General features: G+C 36.0%; 3 protein-coding genes and 1 long non-coding RNA gene across 5 annotated transcripts; 3 read left to right on the forward strand and 1 right to left on the reverse strand.

The window, feature by feature from the left end:
- On the forward strand, positions 5,429–8,295 carry LOC18610728 (F-box protein At4g35930). Of its 2 annotated transcripts, XM_018115958.1 has the most exons (6): positions 5,429–5,638; positions 5,726–5,770; positions 5,943–6,441; positions 7,359–7,433; positions 7,532–7,641; positions 7,738–8,006. In XM_018115958.1, exons 3-6 carry the CDS (start codon positions 6,085–6,087, stop codon positions 7,997–7,999), a joined length of 804 nt encoding a protein of 267 aa, XP_017971447.1. In that variant the 5' UTR covers positions 5,429–5,638; positions 5,726–5,770; positions 5,943–6,084; the 3' UTR covers positions 8,000–8,006. The 2 variants fall into 2 exon arrangements, with proteins under 2 accessions (XP_017971447.1, XP_017971451.1); XM_018115962.1 differs by lacking the exons at positions 5,429–5,638; positions 5,726–5,770 and having other exon boundaries at positions 6,085–6,441; positions 7,738–8,295.
- LOC18610729 (GDSL esterase/lipase EXL3) lies at positions 8,870–11,284 on the reverse strand. The gene is made up of 5 exons (XM_007046569.2): positions 10,920–11,284; positions 10,373–10,503; positions 10,024–10,257; positions 9,480–9,741; positions 8,870–9,389 (listed from the first exon to the last, which is right to left on the reverse strand). Exons 1-5 carry the CDS (start codon positions 11,266–11,268, stop codon positions 9,193–9,195), a joined length of 1,173 nt encoding a protein of 390 aa, XP_007046631.2. The 5' UTR covers positions 11,269–11,284; the 3' UTR covers positions 8,870–9,192.
- Positions 11,182–12,060, forward strand: LOC108660744. Its single transcript, XR_001926416.1, has 2 exons — positions 11,182–11,272; positions 11,581–12,060. It is a non-coding gene; the product is annotated as an uncharacterized LOC108660744 (long non-coding RNA).
- On the forward strand, positions 15,238–16,233 carry LOC18610730 (heavy metal-associated isoprenylated plant protein 27). Its single transcript, XM_007046570.2, has 2 exons — positions 15,238–15,588; positions 15,681–16,233. Exons 1-2 carry the CDS (start codon positions 15,505–15,507, stop codon positions 16,065–16,067), a joined length of 471 nt encoding a protein of 156 aa, XP_007046632.1. The 5' UTR covers positions 15,238–15,504; the 3' UTR covers positions 16,068–16,233.

The raw sequence follows: 16,535 nt of genomic DNA on the forward strand, positions 1-16,535 counted from the left end.
CATGTGCTTTATCTTTTTTTATTTTTGTCCTTTTTGTAAATCAAATTACTTTACCCTTTCTATTTATCAGGTGGATTCACAATGTTTTATTTATTTCTTCCTGTCTAAATAGAATGAATAGAGACCTTCATAGATCATGCTCTAAAAACGATATTTTTATTGATATATAATAATATCTTAAGCCGGGTTTATAATGCCATATATGAAACTTGACTCGAATGTGACAATTCGACCAGTGAACAGATGTAAAATTGAATTTATCATCTAACTTTATGATTAGTTTATTTGTACGGTATGATCCATAACTTGATAAATCGTGAATTAACTGTGATGCATCTTCTTCTTGTTAAAAAGAAAATTATTGTGTTGTAGGGAGGAAAAATAGCCATAAATTTATGAGAAAAAAGATAAAGGTGATGGCATATTTCTCAATAATATATAAATGATGGAAAAGGTTACATTCACCTTTTTTTTCTTTTTTGATGTGCATCATGATTCATCAAAGACCACGCGTGGTGGATCAGAAGATAAGCTCTTCCTGCCAAAATGTATTAGCAAGAAAATGCCAAGGGTTTGCAAAGACGTGCAATAACACACAAGTCCATCATTATAACAACTATATTGAATTATACTTTATAAAAAAAAGGTCAAAAAGAAAAAAAAAATTAACATGTCAAAGTTATAAATTATGCGTAATCATCGATTGAATAGTTATTTTTTTTATATTGTAATCATTTTAATATCACGTAATTATATCATATGTTATATGAATAAAAAATACTAATTAATATAAGATCTTATTGTTGCTATAATCGACATAATTTAATAGAATTTTTATTATTTGAGTCAAGCTAAAAATTATGCACAATCATTAGTGAAAAAGAAATGGTAGGTATAGCTAAAACTTGATAGAACAACTGCCTAGGCAGGAGGTTAACATTGCAAATTAGCCATTTTTAAGGGAAATATAAGAAAAGAATATTTGCATGAAATTGAAAGAGTTTTAGAATATGATGTGGGTAGTTATGTCTCTAAATTTTGGAATCAAATCCCCATCAAATTAAGGAAAAAATCAATGGGAGCAGAGGCCCCATTTGTGGTCTATTGTTGTCTTGCTGGCACCTTAACTTTTAGGGAGAGAGAGAGAGAGACAGAATTGAGGAAGTTGTTTTCTATTAACCATAAAATATAAGACCCTAAAAGCATAAAATTTGATGGCTCCACGGTCCCCATGGGCACTATTTTCTGGCCGAATTTTCTGATCCAAGGCGGGTGACTTGGTGATGTTAGGTGGTGGAAGAACAATTGACAGTCCTCCCCACAAGAAAACATTTAAAGCAATGTTTTATGCGAAGATACATATAACGATGAAATGTCTATTTTTCGATGAGATCAATATTAAATATAATTTAATGTTACTTTTGTTAAATTAAATCATTAAATTGTATTTATTTTTTTTCTTCGATACCAAATTTGTCTTTTCTAAGCACGTAACGTAACAACGACCAAAGCCAAAGTAGTAGTTCATGTGTAATTTTTCCAAGTCAATTTTGAGTCATTTTCAATCCGTTTGATACCATGGTTTTGGCCATTCACATAAAATATCAGAACGAAGACCTTGAGGGTTAGATAATTCTACTCTCCACGTGAAGCAAAGATGCACAAATAAAGAATCCATACCCAACTAGTTAGCTTGAAAAGTGGGTTTAATACAAATTCTAACAAAAGGCCAAAGAGTTTATAATGGGATTAAGAGCCGTCAAATGGTAGGTTAAGATTCCTCGTGCATATCTCTTGGTGTATTATTCATTGTTTTATTTTGCCTAAAATTAATTTTTATTCCAAATTTGTGATCGGCTTAGGTTTTGTGACGTCGGGTTCAAAATTTTTACGAATATTAATAATTCGTTTAAATAGAATATAGATAATTAAATTTTAACCGAATTTGAAGTAATTCACATTGACTGCTATATTTTTAAATTTTTTGATGTCACGGGTAAGAGATTCTCCGATGTCACGTGTCGGATTCCACCTAACATACCCTAATTAATAAAACATCTACTACAAATTGAATGTAATCCTATAAGCTGATATGCATTCTTTATACATTAAATAGTACAAACCCTTTTGGGTATAATATTTTATTTCGTTAAGGTTTCGTTGAGGAAATTTAGACTGCAACTATTCGTTTGCTGTCCATGTGCTTTAGTGGGAAGATACATACACTAATCTACTTATATGGTTAACATAAGCCCAAAAAGCCATACCTGAAGAAGTAGGTTAAGTTTGGAATCTGCAGATGTTCATATAGCTAAAAGGCAAAAGCTTGTGAAAAGAATCCTTTCACTAGAAAACGAACGAGTCTTGGTTTGTAAGGCTGTAAAACCCTATTCCAGGTAAGGGCTGAGGGCTCCCAGGAAAGGAAAAACAGTATAAAAAAATCATGGGGGGTTGTAGCGATGGGAAACCACTTTCCAATCCATTTGTTATTTGATGGGCAAAAGTTTCCGTGGAAGTGTGAAAGTTTGGACCCTTTTTGGTGCTGCGAACGTGACTCTAGTTCTTTTTGGGATATCACTAACTTTCTTTGTGCTTTTCATTTATGGGAGCAATGAGGAAATATAATAGTAGTACGAGGGATTATTGGTGAGGCCAAATCGAAAGCGTTAATTGGATTAAAAAAGATAAGGTGGAGTTAAATTGTAGTGATATATCAGACATAGGGGCAACTCACCAGCCAGTGCCGTTGTTGCCAAACCACGTCAAGTCGTGGTCCTTTTTGGAGCTGCTGTCCATCAGCACAGCTGTCCTTGCTATTGCATCTGTTGCACTTGTCCTTCGAAGTCCTCTTCTTTCCGACTCAATTGAATACCAAAAACACCACACCCCCGCCATCTCCCCCCCGACTTTAATTCTCATCTATTTTTATTTTTTAACATAATGAGAGGGAACTTATAGTTATATTGTGTTTAAGGGTTATATAAATAAATGCCAACATCACGTGTTAATTAATATGACATGATAAGCTCATTTAAATACAATTAACAAGATTAATTTATCTAAACTATAATGATTCTAAGCTAAACAAGTTCTTTATATTTGACATCTGTTTTAAAAATTTCACCATATTTAAAAAGTATTTTTGGACTTTCTCTTTCTCTCTTCACCTCCCCTTTAATTAGGCCATCGCTCTTTTTCCACCGTTTCCCTTTCAACTCATCCCCATTCCAAACGCAAACATTATCAAGTAATGAGAATTCCAGGAGACAAGGGAGGGGTTAGGAAAGGGAGTGGGGGTGGGGGTTGGTAGGAGTTGGAGATGCATCTAATTAATTTAAATTGATATCGTAAACAGGTTAAAATGATTTTAAACGAGTTAAACGGGTCATATGTTGGTTAAGTAGGTTTAGTTCATTTGAAACATAAAATTATCGCGTCTTATACGTATTGATAAGAAATATGATAACTTCAATTTTAAACTCGTTTAATTTTGTATTGTTCTCGTGTTATGTTAACATATTGTGTCCAAAATACTCTTTTAATTGTACTATATAATATGGAATATGAAGCCTTCTAAATTTATAGTCAAAACCTTACATTTCTTAATATTTAAGGTTCAGACCACTAAGTCAACTAAAATGCCCTTTTAATTGTAATTGATCTCAAGCTTTGAATTATGTGATTTCGATCATACCCACTCAGCCCAAATTTGTGAACCAGGTCCAACATGAAAAGAAGTAAAGGTTTGGGGCCAATCCCATCAATGTTCAACCCAGATAAGTTTAAGGATTTGGACCGATACTTGAAAACAAAATGGAGACGATAGCCCAAGTAAAGGAAAACGGGGCCATCAAAACAAACTATTATCATAAAATGTATTAATCTCTGTATTATAATTTATATAGATTAATTTTTTATGATATCAAAATTTATTAATATCAATTCAATTGTTAATATCATCGTTAAAATTAAACTGTTAAAGTTATTGATATGATATTTAATCATGTTCACGTGACATCGGGCTGACATTAACAGATTTTGAAATACAAACATTTGGTTTATACTAATTGTATTAAAAGAATTAAATCTAATATTTCAATAAAATATAAAAACTAAATATAGAATTTGACGGTTTTAGTAATGACATTTTTAAATACAAGGTATTTTCCATAAGTTTGAGAATTTCAAACTCTGAAAAAGATTTTACGAACTAGTTCAAAAATTTTTGAACACTTTCAGCTTAGATATACCCTCAAATTTATGTACCATGTGCGTCCTCTTATTATCTTAATCCGTTAATTAATGGTTTAAACTCGCTTTAATTATTGGCAATCGCATTAATTCTTTTATGACTTTATTGGACAAGATAAATTTCCACGGACTACAGTGCCCTCGGGATTGAACTTCAAATTTTGAGTAACTTTTGACCACTCACGTGTAATAAATGATGCGTGAAAGGGTTTAAATCGTCCTTACAAATATTTATTTGTCTCACACGAAGTGACTGATAGACACGTGAGTGTCCCCGCGTTCGCCTTCTACTCAAAATACACTACCTAAAATGCCCTCATATTATACTCCAAAATAAAATAGACTGTAATAATAAAAAAGTCTATTAATTATGTCTATACAATTATTTTTTTATTTTATCTAAAGAAATTTTTATTTTTTTATTTATATTCATACTTGAGATATCAATTAATATTTTATAATTGAGTACTTTATATTATCCAATTTGATTAAATAAAATTAAAATATTTTATAAATTAAGTTTAAATAGTGTTCGAGTTAGAGTGCATAAATTATAACAGATACTCTATTACGAACATTTAATCCAATGTCGAGTGGAATATAATGTGTTTTATTATGTGATTACATAACCCATTATGCATCGTTTTTATATGATAACGTCAATTACTACGTAAATAGAAAATATGGATATATTAATTTTTATTAACATTAATAACTATGTGGATATGGATAAGAAAGACAAAGACTTGCTTGATATATAATGGGCATTGGATTCCCTTTTTTTAGGAAAACCATGAGTCTAAAAATTAGCGAAAGAAAAGGGATTTTGAGCAGAGTATCAGATAATGGTGACAAATTATCCAACATTTTGAGGCTAATATAGTAATTATATAAATATTTATTATTTCCCTCGCAAATCTTCTATTTCGAAATTTTGATATAGAAAATCAAAAAACACCACCTTTTAAGGAAACTCGATCTAAACCCCCTCCATTCTCTAATCAAACGCGATCTCCGCCGTCCGATTTGGACAGGAGTGACCTCAGCATTAAAGACACAATATGGCCCAGCGCTCTGATAATCCAATCCTAGCCACCCACGTGTGCATGCTGGTAGATGTGCGCGCATCTCGTTTGCCTTCGGTTTTTATTTTATTCCTTTTCATAATCTCCAAAATACCAACTGTTTGTTGAAAAATTTGGCGGGCAATTGAGAGAAATTCAAATAAGGAGCAAAACCCTAGCGGCCCCATCGCTTCCCTCTCTCTCTCTCTCTTCACACGCACTCTCTCTCTCTCCCTAAAACTTCCTCTCCTTATGAAATTTGGCACTTTCAATTTTCTTTTTGGCTTTGTTTTTCACACGGAATATCTGCTAATTTATGGCCGGTGAGTTTATCTGTTTCTTTGATTTTAATTTGTTTTTGTTTTTTTTTTGAGAAGGTTCTGATTCATTCTTCGGTTTTTTTACTGCAGGAAGATCAATTGAATACGATTTGGAGATCTTGAATCTATGATCATGTGAGTTTTGTTTATTAGCAATTTTGGCCCGTTTTCTGATTTATTTAATCTCATTTTGCATCTCTTATTTTTCATTTTTGTTGGGGTTTTTTTCAGTTGAAAAAAGAGAAAAAGAAATTAAGTTCTATTCTAGTATTGGAGGAATTATTTATTTCTTGTATCTGATTGCCAGGTTTTAAAATTTCAAGTTTGATGGCTGCGTGAGGAATAATTATTAAGAAACTTGGAATAGGGTCAGGGGAAAAAGGGGTTGTAAGTTAGTTTAAGGGACAATTTCGAATAGTTGAAGGAATAAAAGAAAGAGTGCCAAAAATATGGGAAAAGTGTCTCCAAAAGATAGGGAATTTAAGACAGCTAAGAAGAACAGGCGATTGAAGAGTTCAAGCAGTAAGTATCTGAAACCAGGCACTCTTGCTCAGCTTCGATACAGCAAGGCTTCGGCTGCCAAGTTGTGTACCGATCTTGGGAGGAAAAGGGTGGCTGTATTAGATGCCAAGAAACCAGAGGATGATAATCTTTTGATTGAAAATACGGTTATTGAGAGAAGCCCTTTGATGTTATCGCCCGTAGATTTGCACAAACAGAATAGTATGGTGAGGACTCCAAAGACACCTCGACCAGAAGACTTCGAATCAGAGTCAAGGCTTGAGTCTCTTCCTATGGATTTACTGGTATTTATTTGCACCCTTCAACCGTTGTCAATGTATTTGAATGAGACGTGTAGTGATGCTTGCATATGATGTTATAAGGTTAATAAGCATTTGAGCCACCGATTTAGATGCTGCAGAATTTACCAAGTAATTGCTTTTTGGTTTTTGGTTGTGGGCATGATGTTTATTTGTTTTGGCAAGCATACAGGATGGTTATTCTTCACCGAGGATGGTGCATGTTAACATCATTTTGTTTTCTTTGCTTCTTTCTCGTGCCAATAGCCACATATTACTGAGCTGTTGAGAACCTTAACCTTGTTAATAATTGGATTAAAATGGAAGTGCAGCATACTTTCAGCTCCAAATGAGTTAAGTTATTCATTGTTAGAGTATACATGATTGCAAGTGGAATTTTGTAGAAGCAAAATTTCTTTGATATCAAGTGAAGTTTGTCATTTGGTCTCTAGTCTTCTTGCAAAGTATCTTTTTCTTTATATTATTATTTTGTGCTAGATTTGTTTTGGAAACCAGTACTTCGAATATAAAGTTAATGACTTTCTGTGCTGACTTAACAATCTGTTTTGAGCACATTTCTTCTAGATTTTAGTGATTGCATTTGATTTCTACAAAATTTGTCTATCTACATGCATCTAGATCTGGGCTAATTTGCATGATTGTTGTTATGTTCATAGATTATTGCCATGCCATAATTGGGAATATTTTTTATTTCTGCAAAGATACTAAAAGATATGATTAAATAGTTCGTATACGAAGAAATAGTGTAGCCAAGATACTGATTTTCAAGTTAAAAATTACATTTTATCTTCCTCCCCGATATTTTGGATGATTGTTGCTATCTAGAACTGCTTGCTTTCCATTTTTTAGATATCCTTCCCCTCCCCCTGGGTACTGATTTCAATTTGTTTTGGTCTGTTGAGGTTAAAATACTTTGTCACTTGCATCATGACCAGCTGAGGGCGGTTTTTCATGTTTCACAAAGGATAAGAAAGGCTGTAAGTCTCTCTCTCTTTCCCGCCCTCCGTGTGTGTGTGCACGTGCGCCTGTTTTGTGTGTGGATCATGTTAGAACCATTTATGTTTGTTGGGTACAGGTTTGCCTTGCAAGGCAATTTCACTTTAATTACACAACACCTGATCGCTCCAGGCAGGAGATGCTGAGTACAATGACACCAAGGCCAACAGAACACTGGCCCTTTATGAGGTAGGCATCTAGAGGTTTTAGGTCTCTCCAAGATTCTGTGAAAAGTAGAATCAGAGTTCGTCATTTTGTTTACAATGTTTTGGATGTTGTTTCCAGCAAGGGTGATGGGAAAAGTATTTTGATGCGGAGCCCACACACTCCAAAAGCTCCAAGGCATGGTCCACGGCCACCTTCTCGTGTTAAAGTCACTGAGCTGAGGCAAATTGCTGCTGTGCTCTTCCAGGATTCAGGATTCCCATCCAGATGCATGGTACCGTCTGTTATCCCAAAGCCATTATGCAAATCTTTGGCTTCCAATAGAGTGCTATTCTATGAGGATGAGTTATGCCAGGCTGTTGCTCAAAATAAGCTTCGTTGATTTTCTTCCTGGTGTGTTTTCATCTCATCAGCTGGGTTCCTCTGTGTATAGTTTATTTCTCATTCCTATAGGAGATTGTAGTTAGATTAGGGAGTATCAAGTATGCAATTTTGTAGCTTGGCTTGGGCAGTTTTAGGTTATATGAAATTTCATATGAATCTTATCTGCATTAAGGGTTGGAAGATCTAGATGATGGAATTGTGGGGTTTTCACAATAATAGGTCCTGAACTGGTTGCTTGTATATCTTATTCTTATATATATGGTTTGAAAGTATCATCGGTTGCCTTCTTCTCAATCCACTGGTTTTGGATTGAATTTTTGTTACATGCCATTTTCATTTCTGCTTGCAATTGTCTGATGCTGATGGTGACATTGCTTACCTTTTTTTGCTTATTGCAATTCATCTGGCTTCAGCTTTTGAGGTCAAGAACACCACGTTGGCTAGTAAATGATCAGATTGATTCTCTACTAGGCAAAGCCATGTGACAGAGTGAAGTGACATAAATCTTCCTAATCAAACAAGAGATAATTCACTTGGACTGTACCTGTCAAAAGACCCACCAAACTTGGACTTTGCTGAGGTAGGTGACGTGGGAGAGAACTAACAGGGCGGCAGAAGAGAAATAAAAAAAGTATTGAATATGTTTATATTTATATATAGTTTAATTTTCGTAAAATTATGTTGTGTTCTTTTCATTTTATTTGCTTAAATGATAGATTGAGGATAGAGTGTACTTCTGTTGTACATGTGGTCATGTCGTGGACTGGTAGTATCTCTATTTTTCTTGAGGGAAAAACAAGGAGGTGGCTATATAACACATCAATTTCAATTTCGAATTTAATGAGATAATTAATACAAATCTTGGTCATAATTAAAAATAAAAGGATTATAATTGTTCTTTATACTTTCTTATCCCCATCATTTTCTCATATTTTTCATTACAATTATTGTAAATTATGGATATGATGATTGCCTTTTTTATTCTTTCTTTACACGAAAAAAGGCAGTGAAAGTTGGAATACGAGAACAATTCTTGAACTTCGCAAGAGGTAGCATAACGTAAGAGATCCATGCATTTGTTCTTCTCCAATGGCTTCCACCGTACCCTGGTGAGATTGATGACAATGAAGCAACTAGCACGATACCCTCTTGACTGAACTTGGCAGGGAAGAGGGAGAGAGAAGGGGAGGGTCAGAAAAATTCATTCAAGTGCATGTTGATTATGATTGGTACAAGGATCTTGTAGGCCTTGTCGGAGGGATGGTAGCCATCCCAGAACACGTATTTTGAGGCATCTGGGCATGATTTAGGGATGCTGAGAGGGTTACAGAGTATGCTGGCTTCTATCAGTCCTGTGCCACAACATCCTTTGTTTGTCACTTCAAACCCTGAATTTATACCCCGAAAGACATCAGAACAAGAAAAAGGCAAATGAAAAAAAAGAGCAATGATCGAAGCAATGAGATCACTGATTTTACCATATTTTGCAGGGTTTTGGATGAGGGAGAGCAATGGGTAATAGATGTCCAGAAAGATGAGCTTGGTGCCTGGAACGTTGAGTGAGGTCCTGAGAGAATCTATCATGCCAGACAGCTTGGCGTTGTAGAGGGATGCCAGTTGGTTTTCACCCTTGTAGCAGTCTCTGTTTGGGCCTCCGCCTAAGGTCCTCTGAGATGGCACGCACCCGATTGGTGGCAAACCCAACACTCCAATTCTTCTTGCTCCTAGCCCGTAGAGCTCCTGCCACAGGTTCCTAGCTAATTAGTTCAGGGTGAATAAATTGATAGAATTGAAATTTTTGAATCGAAGAATCGAATAGACCAATCAAATCAAACCGTTTTATCCGAATTTCGATAAGATCGTTTGGCTCAGCTCGTTTTTGCTCACCCCTGAGTAGCTAGATGGTAGGGGAGAGCACTAGTTGGTCGATTATGATAGTCGCCAAAGGTTGATTATGACATGACCTACTCGATTTTTTGTGCAAAAGGAAATACTGCATACTGGTAGTAGTAATTTACATACCTGCAAGAATTTTGAAGCGTAGCTGACAGTGAAGTCTGTGTAAGAATTAAAATCGTAATGGGTACGCCTGATGGGAGTGCCGAAGTAAATGTTGGCGACATCGTTGCTACCAAAGACAACTATGTAAATCGCTTTTGAGATTATGGTTGCAGCTCTCTCTTCTCCCACTGCTGACTTTATCTTGGTTTTGTATTGTTCGAACAGATCTAGCTGATCCGATGTGGATAGAACATTCTGGCAATCATCAGACAGAGATGTGGGGTGATCAGTCTGACAACTGTTAATGAATTCAGGAATGAAACAGGAGTTGATAGAAAGAACAAAAGGGGATATATATATGCATATATACCGATATTTTAGCTGCGATGGGATCATATCCTGCAGCCCCTGAGGCAAAACTTACACCAGTGAGGAGGTCTTCGAGCTGCAGGCTTGGATCAAGATATGCAGGCACCAGCTCCTTCACACCAAATTCTTCAGCTGAAAATGATTTGATTAAACAATCACTACCGATACAAAATGGAATAGTTTAAGGTGTGAATTTCACTTTTCACAGGTGGCTTTAGGATTCATTAGGAGGATGAGGCACATAGGAGCAAAGGGTCACCCTCTATGAATTTGTTCAGTAGAAAAGGAGAAAATGGATTTGCATAGCTAGTTGACTCCAACATCAAGTAATTTTAAACGGCAGGCTTAGTTGATCAGTTGAGAGGAGGATTTTGGGGACCATCAAGGGTTAAAACACAAAATCCAAAGGGATTTGCCATACTAGCCCAAGAAGAGCTAGTCCTTGGCAGTTACATTCATAAAAATCCTTCGGCTAGGGACTGGCGCGAACCAAGGCAATGATTCTAGTGCAACAGAATATCACAAGGGAAAAAAGGGGCTTACACTACCTATAAGGTCGGAGGGGACCTTGCCATTGGAAAACCTTCCTGTAGGTCCTCCCTCGAAATCCCTCCCGTACGGGGGGAAGTTGCTCTTGGCTATGGTATTGAGATTGTTGTTGTTCCCCGGATCCACTATGGAATCTCCAAACACCAAAACTGCTGGAACGGTTTCATTGTTAGGCAGGACAAGGGCAGCTTCATTCCCATGACAGCACAAAGCCACAAGAAAAGAGAAGATAATGGCCCTACAAGAAGGTGCCTGAGACTGAGAGAGGAAGATCATCTTTTCATGTAGCTTGTGTTCCCTAATGATACATAGTCCCTCTTCTGAATTTATAAGGGAAGGGAGTGACATCAAGGTAGGTGTATTGATAATTATCCTCTTATAATTTATGACAAAACAAATCAGCTGGAAAGCATAAATGCAGAGAAAATTCTAACACTAGATCCCTGATTTAGAACCCTTTTCCTCCATCTGCCACTGTAATTTTGATGGAAACTGTGAAATGACTTTGAACATGTAAAATCAGATCCCTAGATTGCTGAGTAATTGTCATGACAATGTTGAGCTATCAGAATCTTGATCAGAATGCTTAATCATTCATTATGCTCTCCAATAAGGTTCAAAGCTTCTACTTCTAACTTCATTTTTTTTTTTTGTTTTAAGCAAATTAAGAAAGAAGCAGAAAGACTTCTACAACAACAAGAAGCTGCATGCAACTAGCAACAACAACCAGCAACAAGGATAAAACTAAGCAAAGATAGAGCCATTTTCAATCCGCAAGAGTTGCAAAGATCCTGTCAGACCATGGAGGCCAAACGAACAGGTTCAAAAATGCAAGCAGAAAATGCTTAAAATTGGTCTTAGCAGCCTTTTCTTTTGTTCCCTTTTTCTTTCTAAATTTAGTTCTCTACAGATTTTTTTTTCCCTTTCTCAGCAAAAGCTACTACTAACTGTTAGTGCCATGGCTTAACAGTATCAGTACTGATTTTGCCTCTACTCCATCCAGTAGAAAGCTGTCATCACCCCTTGTATTTAATTCATATCACCTACTTGTTGCCTTGTTGAAGAACATGACAGATATTAGTCGATGTCTAAACAACATTCCAGTATTAATATGGAGAAACATCAATCCAATAATGCCAATTCAACCCCCAACTAAATCCCAGGACAGAGATGTTTAAGCTTTTGAACTTGCAGCCATGGATGTTATCTTTCTTTTACTCAAAAAACGCAAAAAATGTTTCAGCTCTATTGCCCTGGATTTGTATGTTAAGTTAAATATTTTATATTGAAATGAAGTTAGTTTTTATCCTACTTGAGACGTCAAATCTTTATTTTTCTTTTAAATTTCCATAGTCACATAATAAAGTTATTTTTGTTAATTTCATTTTTAAATTTAGGTCATTTAACACTTATTTTCTCAAGATTACGGAACCATTGATAATTTTTATTTTTGGAAGAAAGTTCTACAAAGTCTACATCATGTTAGTTAAATAAATGAGGTGAGTTTATGGTTGGTTCAGCCGAAAGTAATCTTAAGTATCAATAAATATCCATAAATGCGAAAAAAAAATCCAAAAATAAATACTACTAATTCATTTCCTCTAAGTGGATTTAGGTTTTGTGATCCAAAATTTAACCTATTATTATTATTATTATTACTGTACCTTAATTGAAAATTAATACCATCATTGAAGACTTATCATTATAAAATTAAACCACTTAACTAACCAGAGTTGGACCTACCCACTAAAAATTTACCAGATAAGATAAGCAACGGGGAGTTGAATATAACCAAATTCCACCCAAAAATAAAATCTTTTATTTTTTTAACTTAAACATCGTAAATTTTCTAACTTTGGAGGAAAACCATTAGGCTGATGGGAAACTAATTTGATAAGTTTAACAAGGTATTGTCATCCAATACCTGATGATTGAAATAAAGAAAGTACTGCAAGGTTCATTAGTTGTCTCTCCTTTTGAGCTGTGAATACAGCAAAAGTTACATAGACCTTGATTTTCCATGAAGAAATGGTAGAGAAATCAAGAGTTGAAGATTACCCAAAGAAATCCTGTGTGTAGCTTACACTGTTCATGATTTAAGGTTTATAACATGAGAGTCACAGACTAGCAAATTAAGCTCTGTGTTTCTTATCAGAATTGACAAGTGAATTGCCATTCATTTAAGTTGAATTCCTCCGTCTCTTGTGATTGTCTGAAGGATTATGATTGCAAGGATTAGCATTAATGTCAGTGATGAATTCTAGTTTGGGTTTTTCTATGCATGAGAGTTGGGATTGGGAGACACCTGCAAGAATTCCCAAGCTCGGCTCACTGTTTAAGTCTGTATCTGATTCAATACGATAATGAGCTCTCCTGAATCCTGATTGGAGTACCCCCATATGAGTATCGGCAACATCATCTGCAGGCTCTGACCTGACCACGACCCACACCCCTACTAAAAATCAGATGATGGATTCCACAATCAATTTGACAATGTTTGTTCACTCTTTTTTCTTTTTGCTGTTTTCTCAATATTGTCATAGGACTTTCAACCACATGCATATATTAAGAATTTTACATTGAATAAGTACAAGAGGAGTCTTGAGCTTATAAGTGTGGGCAGTGTATATTTTATTGGGTTAACTTTTTAAAGATAAAATAATGATCTTGTGAGTAAATTAGTAAAGTCACATGACAAGGAGGACAGTCACGGTTTCGGGTGAGAGAAAATGTTACAAAATCCTATATTGAATATGTAAAAGAAAGATCTTGAATTTACAAATATAAATACTGCATTCCTTAATAAATTAATATTTTAAGTTGATAGACTAATCAAAAACTAATCAAGGTGTGTCTATATGTATAATTATATTCTCGTGCTCGATCTTTCATTCATGACAAGATATGATCAGCTATTCAGCTTGAGAGCAGCAAATCTAATTCTGATAATGGAAAAAGAAGAAACTTGTCCTTCTGTGAAATGATGAGTTCCAGCTGTGTCTTAACATATTCAAGATCAATATCATAAAAAGTGCTTGCAACTTCCTTGCTGAGAAATTGTCGTGAACACCAGCTATCAATACTTACCCAAGCATCACATTTTTGGCGAAAATGTCTAAAACATCATCTGCATATTTATTTGGTAACATCAATTCCCAACTGTGCAATCTCGACAGTTATGTTTCAGCTTTTGGAACTTGTAGATGTAGCCTTCACCCCAAAGTCCCCTAACACTTCAAGCACAAAACTCGTTGACATGGAAAAAATCAAGTCGTTTTCATCTGCTTTGTTCAGTAATAATTTCCTCTGAAATTCAAGCCACTACTCCAAGAGAAGAAGCCATGGGGAGGTGCTTTAGAACCTTAACTTGTCCAGTGAAAGGGCAGACAGCCCATGTAGTTTAGATTTCAATGCGGAAACCAACATCTGTTGATGACAGGCAGGGGAGGGTGAGGAATGGCGTTAGGCAGAACATGGCCACCCCACCAAGCTCTTGGAAGCAAAATTCAAAAAGACAATTAATACTATGTCAAACAGCAGTATGCCTAGAAGAAAGATATGGGCACTGACAACTGATAGCCCTGTTCATTCCTTAATATGTTATGCAACTACTTTAAAATGATAAGCTGAGGGGCTTTGGCTTTCCAAGTTGTTCTTCAGTTATTCCATTTCAGCATGTGATTCTGTATCCATTCTTCCAACTTTTCAATTAGAAATACATAAACACAAAAGTTTTTTTTTCCTTTTTAATTGTGTATTCTCATAATTTACTTTAAACATTAATCCTTTTCTCTTTTGAGTTGCTTATTTGGTAAATATCTGGTGTTTATTGAATTTCTCAAAGAACCCTTAGAATACACTGCATTATGTATCCATTATTCCAATTCTCTTTTCTACTTATTTTTTATTAAAATTTTTGTTAGTTTCCTTTACCCTCCACTTGATTTTGGGTTTTCTGGTGCGTACTTCTTGAACTTAAAATCATCCTTATTCTGTACCTAAATCTCGATCTGGGCTTTCATGCCGTCTGAATTGCTTTCTGTTGACTAATTAATTATCAAAACCCAGCCCAATTATCAAAACTGGGCTGTAAAGAATATAATCCATGGACATCCTGTCATGCCAAAAATGAATAGTTATAAACGCATCAGCATAAGTTTAGCATTGGGAAAGTTGTAAGAAACTAAAGTTTTGAATATTAGCTGTTGGTTGTGGGACTTGAGAGAGAATTTGCAGATTCAGTGCCGTGCATTAGTAGCTTCCTTTACAATAAATCTAGAATGTTTCAAAACTATGGATGCCAACACCCCCCCTGTCCTGGTCCCTGGCTAGTTTACGGAAAAAAAATATCAGTGTAGCTCTAAAAAGCAACCGAAGTAACCAGAAGACCCTAGGCCCAGGCTAATCTTCTTTTTCCCACGAAAGAGCGGTCTTTGCACACGCGTCAGTCTATGACAGTTGGATGGTGCATGTTCGGGCTGATCTTGTGTACTTGTATTTTGTAGTTGCTGTGTTGCATCATCTTTCTTCTCCTGCCTGGAACTTGCTAGAGTCTTCTTCTGTGTTATTGTTTACTTTCCCACGATGGGTTTCCTGGATTCTGTCTCTGAACTCTGTGATTGGCCTCATTTTCATAGCCACAAAAAGATTAAAAAGAAGCAACTACAGGTATTCAATTCTGGTTTTCATGCACGATTTTCGACCTGGGGTTTTCTTTCTTTTTGCCAGTGTTTGATGTATACTCAATCTTGCTTGAGCAGACGGTGGAGATTAAAGTGAAGATGGACTGCGAGGGATGCGAGAAGAGAGTGAAGAAATCAGTGGAAGGCATGAAAGGAGTGACGCAAGTGAAAGTGGAACCGAAGCAGAGCAAGCTCACCGTGATCGGTTACGTGGATGCGGACAAGGTTTTGGAGCGCGTCAGGCATCGGACCGGCAAGAAAGTCGAGTTCTGGCCTTACGTGCCTTACGACGTAGTGCCCCACCCTTACGCCCCAGGGGCCTATGACAAAAAGGCCCCGCCCGGGTATGTCCGAAATGTGTTCCAAGATCCTCAAGCTGGCGAGCTCGCCCGTGCCAGCTCGTTCGAAGTGAAGTATACTACTGCCTTCAGCGATGAAAACCCAAATGCTTGTGTAATCATGTGAATGTGAAATCCTTCCTGTTTGTGGTCATGTGTTTTTGTCTGCAAGTCCAATTTTTCAGATAAAACTAGCTAGAGGAATGTATATATATAAGAACTATGTATGTATATTGAGATAGATTCATGTGTGAGTTAAAAGAATCATGGAACAAAGAACCTTGCAAGTTATACAATGGGGAATCATACAAGAAGTTGCGATTTATTTTTTTCATGTAAGAGGGCTGTTTTGTCAGCACAGCTCCGTTTACATAGACAAAAGACAACTTTCACTTGGAATTGTTGTTGCTGAAGTTTGGTTGTAGGACTGCCTGTGGTCTTCCACTGCAATGGCTTCCCCTGTGTGTTCATGAATTGACTGTTTCTCTGGTGATTTGGAGATTGAGACAGAAGAAGAGGAGGCCAAGAAAGAAAGGAAGAAAGAAAAGAGAGACGAGGAAGAGAAAAGAAGGGAGAAGAAAGAAAGAGATAAGGT

The sequence above is a fragment of the Theobroma cacao genome, chromosome 1, assembly GCF_000208745.1.
Source record: "Theobroma cacao cultivar B97-61/B2 chromosome 1, Criollo_cocoa_genome_V2, whole genome shotgun sequence".
Taxonomy (NCBI): Eukaryota; Viridiplantae; Streptophyta; class Magnoliopsida; order Malvales; family Malvaceae; genus Theobroma; species Theobroma cacao.

Excerpts from the sequence above, each read along its gene's own strand:
- LOC18610728 (XM_018115958.1), top strand. The coding sequence starts at position 6,085 with ATGGGAAAAGTGTCTCCAAAAGATAGGGAATTTAAGACAGCTAAGAAG. Across the intron at positions 6,442-7,358 it reads CTCTTCCTATGGATTTACTG|GTTAAAATACTTTGTCACTT; the intron begins GTATTTATTTGC and ends TGGTCTGTTGAG. Across the intron at positions 7,434-7,531 it reads CACAAAGGATAAGAAAGGCT|GTTTGCCTTGCAAGGCAATT; the intron begins GTAAGTCTCTCT and ends TGTTGGGTACAG.
- LOC18610729 (XM_007046569.2), bottom strand. The coding sequence starts at position 11,268 with ATGTCACTCCCTTCCCTTATAAATTCAGAAGAGGGACTATGTATCATT. Across the intron at positions 10,258-10,372 it reads CCATCGCAGCTAAAATATCG|AATGTTCTATCCACATCGGA; the intron begins GTATATATGCAT and ends GATGATTGCCAG. Across the intron at positions 9,390-9,479 it reads CCAAAACCCTGCAAAATATG|GGTTTGAAGTGACAAACAAA; the intron begins GTAAAATCAGTG and ends GTATAAATTCAG.
- LOC18610730 (XM_007046570.2), top strand. The coding sequence starts at position 15,505 with ATGGGTTTCCTGGATTCTGTCTCTGAACTCTGTGATTGGCCTCATTTT. Across the intron at positions 15,589-15,680 it reads TTAAAAAGAAGCAACTACAG|ACGGTGGAGATTAAAGTGAA; the intron begins GTATTCAATTCT and ends TTGCTTGAGCAG.